The sequence below is a fragment of the Acanthochromis polyacanthus genome, chromosome 21, assembly GCF_021347895.1.
Source record: "Acanthochromis polyacanthus isolate Apoly-LR-REF ecotype Palm Island chromosome 21, KAUST_Apoly_ChrSc, whole genome shotgun sequence".
Classification (NCBI taxonomy): Eukaryota; Metazoa; Chordata; class Actinopteri; family Pomacentridae; genus Acanthochromis; species Acanthochromis polyacanthus.
In genome coordinates, this window is record NC_067133.1 from 27,191,202 (window position 1) to 27,199,884 (window position 8,683).

Here is an 8,683-nt window from a genome sequence, read left to right on the forward strand (position 1 = left end):
GCCGATAAACCTGAACGAGAAGAAGAAGCAAAGCCGGCGCTGACTGCTGAGATCAGAGCAAAAACATATAGATGCTGTAGACCATATTAGCGAATAATAATCATTAACTGTGATACTTCACCCAATTTTCAGCCATGGAGTTGTCAGAAATATTGTACAACAAAGCGGAATACATTGAGACGGTAATGCGTTTGGTTTTAAGCCTTTTTTTAGAAGCTAGCCTAGCTGTTTGGCTAACCAGTAGCTGGAGCTGAACAGGGCGTTGGACAGTGGATAAATGAAATCATTGTTTGTGCACAATTTAGGTAAACAATAGAAACATAAATGCACTTTTATACAAATGTTCACCACTGCTGTTGTTTTATTTCAGGCTTCTGGCAACAAAGTGAGTAGACAGTCGGTGCTGTGCGGGAGTCAGAATATCGTCCTCAATGGCAAAGTGAGGAAAAGCGATCGCTGTCAGTTGAAATAAGTCCCCGTGTTTTCTTGTCTGTGTATAATATTGTGCTGTGTTTTTCTGTGTGTGTCTCCTACAGACTATTGTAATGAATGACTGCATTATCAGGGGAGATCTGGCTAATGTCAGGGTGGGGAGACACTGTGTGGTGAAGAGCCGGAGTGTTATTCGACCACCTTTCAAAAAGTTCAGCAAAGGGTAAAGTATCACTTTGTTGAGAATAATATCTCAGGTTAGAGCTAGTAAATTTAATTCCATTGCTTTAATAAGGTGTCTTATCATTTTGGTATGACTTGTGATCCTCTTCAGACAGTGTTTACATTTAGACAGCACTGATAATGTATTCACTATCTGGCACAGTGTCCTTGAATGAAGTCCAGGGTTAAAAAAAAATGCCCACAAATTCTGTCAACGCAGTCTTCTAGTATATGTTCTTGGCTTCAATTTGAGCCCAATATCTAAATCATCGGTTTGCAAAATGATGCAAAAATTGAATTTTTCGATTTTGGTATATCACACTGCAGATTTATCACATTTCTCTAAGAAAAAGTCAGGTAATACTTCACATATGTCTTTCCAAAAGTGATATCTACTGAGGACAAGGTAGGTTTTGATGACGGCAAGTCAATTCTTAAACTGACTTTGTCCTTGTATGATCCTGAAGATAGGTTGGTGACTAAGGCCCAGTCACATTCGAGGACTCTTCGCAGTCATGGCATTGATGGAGGGAAGAATTTTTTGAGATCAGGAGCCAACAAAAGATATAGTACTTTCAAAACTGAAAAAGGATACATCAGTAAATGGTCATTGTTGATGACCCCATTGCAAATTTGTGATAACTAAATCCGTCGCAAATTCAAATACTAGTAAATTTACTTATCACACCATAAACCCATTTGCCTCAAACAAGAACGGTTTGTTACTTATCCTTATACTTTTCTTTGCAAAGGTGCTTGCATTGATATTATATTTAAGCAGCTAAAGCCTAAACTACTTTAATAATTATAACAATGTGTTACACACTTTCTTACCTGCCAGTTAATATATCCCTATATAGGCTTATACTATACAAAAACTTCAGAACATACTTGCCTGAAAATCCTTAAACTAAAGCAACAATTCTTAAATGTGGTATGAGTTGAAATGCATTACTGCACGAAAAGGGTTGTGCATGTAGTTCGGATGATTAATATCTTTGATTTTGTAATGACTGAATAATTTTTCAAATTTAGAATGACATTGCTCCACAACTTGTTCACAGAAATGTCCTAAAGGCTTCTGGTGTCTATCGATGAATTCAGGCACATGTCTTGTTAACACATGTACCTTTGTTGTGATGGACAAATTGAGACTTTGGTAGCAAGTTGCAAAGTTTGCCACCTTGTCCTTGAAAGACGCATCCAAGGTGTACCCAAAACAGGAATTCATTGCTTCCTGCAATGCAACAAAGCATTTGTGAAAGGGCTGAAGCTCTTCTGGTAACATATTCTGCAACATGTCTAAGTTTTGCAGGAGCCTAGAGCATTCGTTGCCCTCAAAGCACTGACCGTGGTACTCCTCGATGATAATAAAAGAGCTTTTGACCAGTCATCAAGTGTAGGAAAGACCTTCTTAAGCTCATCATAGAGCTTGTTGACTATACCTAACTTGATGTGGAGAGCTGGAGGAGGGACCAGGTCAAGTGTCAGAGTAGAGGAATCATGTGCTTTCAGAAGAAGTGTGTGTGAACAATTTTAATAATTCTTTAAAGTGGTCTTCTTCCCGCTCTCATTTACCCACTTCTGATGGTTGTCTGAGATGCTCTCAAGAGTACGAGATGGTGCATTCTGCTGAAACCTGTTCTTTGTACCCTCACAATAAGGGCATGGGTGGAGAGCAGCATGTGTCATGATACCGAGACAGATGTTGGTCATCTTGAGGTCAGCAGCAAAATGATAGGTCAAATCTTCGGTCAAAACTTTCTCGAGGAAAAATTTGCAGTTATGGTACGTTTCTGGTACCTTAGGAGCTGCACCAAGAATAAAAATTTTGTTGGCTCCTGACCTCAAAAAATTCTTCCTTCCATCAATGCCATGACTGCGAAGAGTCCTCGAATGTGACTGGGCCTTAGTCACCAACCTATCTTCAGGATCATACAAGGACAAAGTCAGTTTAAGAATTGACTTGCCGTCATCAAAACCTACCTTGTCCTCAGTAGATAACACTTTTGGAAAGACATATGTGAAGTATTACCTGACTTTTTCTTAGAGAAATGTGATAAATCTGCAGTGTGATATACCAAAATCGAAAAATTCAATTTTTGCAACATTTTGCAAACCGATGATTTAGATCTTGGGCTCAAATTGAAGCCAAGAACATATACTAGAAGACTGCGTTGACAGAATTTGTGAGCATTTTTTTTTTTAACCCTGGACACATTCAAGGACACTGTGCTGGACATAATTAGGGTCTGAACAATCTTGGGACAATATTTAATCATGATTTGTCTGACAGAGCTTGCAATTCTGATTTGATTTGCAAGATTTTTTTTTTTTTTTAAAAAGTCAAGTTTCAATTCAACATTCATTGTGTAACAGATTAAAAACATGTGATCAAGTGTTAGCACTTGAGGCACCATGGAAATTGGGGCTTTCATACAAGAAGGAGGCATGTGTGTGTTGTGTTTTCCTTGCTTTCCCACCCCTCCCTCTTCTCCCATGCCTCCCCCTTGCCCTCCTCTGTCCTTCTCAACCCGCCCGGCCAGCAGGCAGATGGGTCCCCCCTATATAGAGCAGGGATCTGCTCGAGGTTTCTTCCCTGTTAAAAGGGTGTTTTCCTTGCCACTGTCGTCTTTGGGCTTGCTCTGGGGGTCAGGCATTTGGGTTCTGTAAAGCGTCTTGAGACGATTTGACTGTAATTGACGCTATATAAATAAAATTGAATTGAATGAACTTACAAGTCTTGCTGCATGAGCTAGCTTCTAAAATGTTTTGGCTTTGTGATTGGAAAATTGCATTGTTTCAAATTTTGGTTTTGCAATGGTCATATTTTTTTTAGCCTTAACAATGTCTGGACTGTATTAATGATTCATTTAATGTTATCTTCATTGCAAAAAATGCTTTTCTTTCAACAATAAGGACACTTTGAAGTGACTCCAAATGTTTGAACGGTAGTCTATACAGAAGATGCCAGTACAATCCTAAATGCGTCAGTTGTTAGTTACATCTCATGACTGGTTAAGCTTCATGTTGGAGTGCAGTACTGTACCGAGGCCGTTCATTCCCCCATATGGTTGTCAGAAATGCAGCATTTTTATTATCAATGCAGCATTTGTTTATTAGTTGTCAATGATCAGAAATCATGGTGACATAGAATGTGTCCATTTAATATAGATGTACCCACACAAAAAAATGACTTGCGCTGAGCACAGGTGTGTGTTATGCATTTATATGTTATGTACAGGTACCAAATCACATGACCTAAATATGTAGCGGGTGGGAGGAATTGATGGGACTTAAAAACACTCCTACAATTTAATCAATTGTTCCTTATGTCATTTCCAACTGATGGGTACCAATAAGTCCACAGCGGTGGCTTTGTAGTAGGATCGCAATCGTGATCATTAACAGGCAGCTGACGTTGTGTTCACTTGTTGTCATGGTTACAGTGATGTTGTGCTGCTAATAATGACACAGAAATATTTAACAAATCCATAGATACAGACTATAAGCTGTATCACTGCCAAAATCTAATCACTTGATCTTTGTGCCATTTCTGACCTTCCCTGAAAATTTCACTGAAATCCATTAGTCAGTTTTTGAGTAATGTTGCTGACAGACAGACAGACAGATAAACCAATGGCTGTCGTCACATAAGTCCACTGCGTTCCTTGGTAGAGTAATAAAATGTTTGTGATGTACTGAAATGTCACATATTGTCTCACTTTCTGTTTAACAGTCCAAAACTCAAAGACATTCAGGTGACTGTTTGATGACACTCTCAAAAAAGCAGTAAATCCTGTTTATGTGGTGTGAGCAACTTAAGCGGAGACTTAAGCGTTCATTTCTCTTTTCACTATGTTTATTTTCCTTCAGAGTGGCATTCTTCCCGCTACACATCGGAGACCACGTCTTCATTGAGGAGGACTGTGTGGTCAACGCAGCACAGATTGGTTCCTACGTCCACATTGGCAAGAACTGTGTAATAGTGAGTGAGATAAAAACACACACACACAACCACACACACACACACACAACCAAAGCTCATCCACGGAAAAAGGAAGTCATGCTGAAGGAGATAAAACTGTGCTGCAGACAGAAGAGACAGAAACAGAATCTCCTCTTGCCTGTGGTGAAATAATCACATGGTTGTCATGTTGGCAGACTTTGTGCAGACACTGATACAGAAATAAGTAATAAAGCACAAAGAAGTTATGTAACTGTTGTGTTTGAAAAGTTAAGGCTCAGCCAGAGACGATTACACTGAATTACTGTTAACTGGTCATTTAGACACAGGACTCTGGTAATTTCTCATCATACAATTATTATTGGTGTTTTTTACTTTTATAAAGACATTATCTTTTGGGGAAAAGAAAGAAGTATGACATCAAACAAATGTCTGACCTGCTGAGAAATAGCTAGTAACCACGAGGTCACTGATTTTGGTCTGAAGGAGGCCCAAAATAGAATTTTGTTTTTAGTATAAAACAATATGGTCATAGTTTTTACTGAGTGATGAGGATAAATAAAAATAGGATTAATGCTGCCACATCCAAAACATTAAAAGATAGGTGAAAAGATTTGGGCAACATTGTGTCATTTTAAAATAGAAAATAATAACATCACACAAATAGTTTCTGCAGCATCCAGATGTTTAGGATTATTAAAATCAGAAGATGATTTTTTTTCCCCAAACAAGTGAAGTCAAACTGATCTGTGTGAATATATATATTTCGTGGGTTGATTCCTGCTGCAACTAATTGTAAAAACATTTCGGATTCTTTCTCAAGTTCATCTAAATTCATTTGAATAAAAATATAATGGGTCTTTTCATAAAGTTATGATTTGATAACTAAGATTTCAGTAGATGTATCCTTCAACTCTGCTCAGTTTTTCTCACAGTAGAAGAAAACTGTCATGAGCTTATATGCTGCCAGTCCCCCCCCCAAAAAAAGTTGCACACTCTAATATTTCATTGGACTGCCTTTAGCTCTGAGAACGACACAGATTCGCTGAGGCATGGTTTTGATAAGCTTCTGCCATGTTCCAGCATTTATTTCTGTCCAGAGATACATTCATTTTCTGCCAAGATCTTATATTGATGATGGGAGAGTCAGTCAAAGTCTTCTCCAGAACATCCCAAAGATTCTCAGTGGGGCTGAGGTCTTTTGGTATCTGCTCTGACATGCACTGTGAGCTGTAAGGTCTTATATAGACAGGTGTGTGCCTTTCCTAATCAAGTCCAGTCAGTTTAAATACACAAAGTTGGACTCCAATAAAGAAGCAGAACCATCTCGAGGAGGATCAGAAGAAATGGACAGCATGTGAGTTAAATATGAATGTCGCTGCAAAGGCTCTGAATACTTCTGACCATGTGATATTTCAGTTTTTCTTTTTTAATAAATTTGCAAAAATGTCTACATTTCTGTTTTTTTTTCTGTCAAGATGGGGTGCTGAGTGTACATTAATGAGAAATAAAATGAACTTTTTTGATTTTGGCAAATGGCTGCAATGACACAGACAGTGAAAAATACTTTCCGGACCCACTGATGCATCTCCACATACACAGATGCACACCAAGACTGATTAAAAAGGTACGTCTTTGACCTTTTTTAAAAAATATCAACAGTCTCTGCAGTCCTGGGGTTCTCCGGCAGGCTGTTCCACGGGTGGGGGCCATAATTTCTAAATGACGCCTCGCTGTGGGTTTTGGTTCTGGCTTCTGGTATCATTAAAAGACCATTGCCGGGCTTGTAGGCACTTGGCATGATGAGTGCATCACTTCATCCACCTCCCTTCTTACCGTACATGGGCCCATCAGTTTGGAACAGGGTAAATCTGGACTCACATGACCTTCTTCCATCACTCCAGAGTCCAATTTTTGTGCAACCTTTTTTTCTGATTAGCCTCACTGATCAGCGGTTTTCTCAGTTCCCTGTGCATTATGAGTGTGGAAATGTTCTTACTTTAACTATTAAACATAACCATGACTTTACTGTTGATTTTCTACCATCATCTAAGAGTTTGTTCTGACCACATTTGTTCTTTGAAGAAGATGGTTCTCCACTATCCTTCAGGTTTTAATAAATGCGTTGGACAGTTCTTAACATGATTTTTAGTAGTTTCAGAAATCTCCTTCATTCTTTTCTTTGCCTGATGCAGGTCAATAATTTGACCCTTCTGAGACAGATTAACATCCTTTCCATGACCACAGGATATGTCTTCTGACGTGGTTGTTTCAGAAATGAGAAGCTCCTCACTGCATCAGCTATAGGGTTCATCCAAGTGGCAACTTTTTTTTTGGACAGGCAGTGTAACACTGAAGATAAAAAGAACTCGAGTAACACTGTATCGATTTTTCAAAATAAATATGTGCTTCTAAGTGTTTTTTTCCTTCAGTAAAACGTAAACCTGAGCTTAGTGTTATCTTGTTCTGAATATCCCCCAGCAGTTACTTTATGCTTTCTAATAGACAGAATCGAGGAATGCTTGGAGTCGCTAAAAGCATGATGGAGATGTTTAACTTGCTTTTGGTTGCTTTTATTGTGTGCAGGGTCGTCGGTGTGTGTTGAAGGACTGCTGCAAGATCTTAGACAACACCGTGCTTCCTCCAGAGACAGTGGTGCCTCCTTTCACCGTCTTCTCCGGATGTCCAGGTCAGTCACACTCCCACACTGAGCCAGTATTCAAATTTGTTCCTTTTAGCTCTTCCTTCTAAATTCCGTTTCATGTCATGTCTTCATCTGCATCTGTCTGGTTCGGTCTCAGGCCTGTTTTCAGGAGAGCTCCCAGAGTGCACACAGGACCTGATGATCGATGTAACTAAGAGCTACTACCAGAAGTTCCTGCCCCTCAGCCAGATCTGAATCCGAAACATCCCAAACCCGCGAGCATCCTGTGTCCAGTCAGCTGCAGCCAGACATCGGAGACTCTCGTTAGATGCAAACGGACTCTGACAGCTCACCTTCTATCCTCACTGCCCCAAGAAAATAATCTGGTTTGAGTCCTTAGATTATTCTAGTAATAGAGTTTAAGATACACAGCTACAGTGCAAGTCTGCAGCTACAAATTGCAGAGAGAATCCAGAAATACTGTAAAGATGTATCGTTTTTCCACACTACAGTCTAATAATCTTGAATCAAACTTTTCCCTATTTAATGTAGTCTGCTTGTGTCGGGGAGAAACCCAGGGATCTCTGCGTGGCCGCTGATAATCAGTTTCTGCTCTGTGACTCTCTGACAGCAGCTACAGGTGACGATGAAGAGGTGGAGGCACAGTGAAGGATGTGGGAACACAGCTTGTAATGTTTTACACCCACGGACCAAAACAGCAGCAACAGTACTTTGAGGATGTTGGCTTTTCATGTGCATCATTCATGTCCACGGTCCATTCATACGACAGAGTAGCACCCTCGATAAAGAAAGATACTCTGTTGTTGTTTTTTTTTTTTTTTTTAACGTTAAACGTGTGCTTGCTTTTTGTCAAAGTATTGTTAAATTGTCAAAGTATTTAATTTTGAGTGGAGGTTTTATTAAATGGTGTTTCATACAAACACTGTTAATTTCAATGTTGTCATTGCAGGACAGACCACTGTGCTTTGCTTCTGTCCTTTTCTGAATACATAGCAGCCGACATCTGAAATACCGAAGCATATAAATAAATGTCATTGCTTGAAAATACATGTCTCAAAAACTAGATGTTTTTATTGTTATGGATACAACACCTAAGCTGCCCATTTTAAAATACACCACCGTTCAAACGTTTGGGGCCACTTAGAAATGTCCTTATTTTTAAAAGAAAAGCTTTTTTTCATTGAAGATAACATTAAATCAATCAGAAACACCATCTAGACATTGTTAATGTGGTAAATGACTGTTCTAGCTGTAAATAGCTGATTTTTAATGGAATATCTACATAGGGGTACAGATAGGGTTGCCACCCATTCCTTAAAATACGGAATCGTCCTTTATTTGACAATCAATTGCCAAATAAATTATCAGTAGGGACGCAAATTGACATTCCTGCTGTC

At 39.1% G+C, this 8,683-nt stretch overlaps 1 protein-coding gene across 1 annotated transcript; it reads left to right on the top strand.

Annotated features, from left to right (window-relative positions):
• On the top strand, window positions 1-8,333 carry dctn5 (dynactin 5). Its single transcript, XM_022213591.2, has 6 exons — window positions 1-182; window positions 371-439; window positions 537-655; window positions 4,531-4,642; window positions 7,208-7,310; window positions 7,423-8,333. Exons 1-6 carry the CDS (start codon window positions 135-137, stop codon window positions 7,518-7,520), a joined length of 549 nt encoding a protein of 182 aa, XP_022069283.1. The 5' UTR covers window positions 1-134; the 3' UTR covers window positions 7,521-8,333.
• Window positions 8,334-8,683: the final 350 nt, after the last annotated feature.

What these genes read in the sequence shown, in the direction of transcription:
- dctn5 (XM_022213591.2), top strand. Translation starts at nt 135, where the DNA reads ATGGAGTTGTCAGAAATATTGTACAACAAAGCGGAATACATTGAGACG. An exon ending in TTCAAAAAGTTCAGCAAAGG is followed by an intron (nt 656 to 4,530) that starts GTAAAGTATCAC and finishes ATTTTCCTTCAG; the next exon opens with AGTGGCATTCTTCCCGCTAC. An exon ending in CGTCTTCTCCGGATGTCCAG is followed by an intron (nt 7,311 to 7,422) that starts GTCAGTCACACT and finishes GTTCGGTCTCAG; the next exon opens with GCCTGTTTTCAGGAGAGCTC.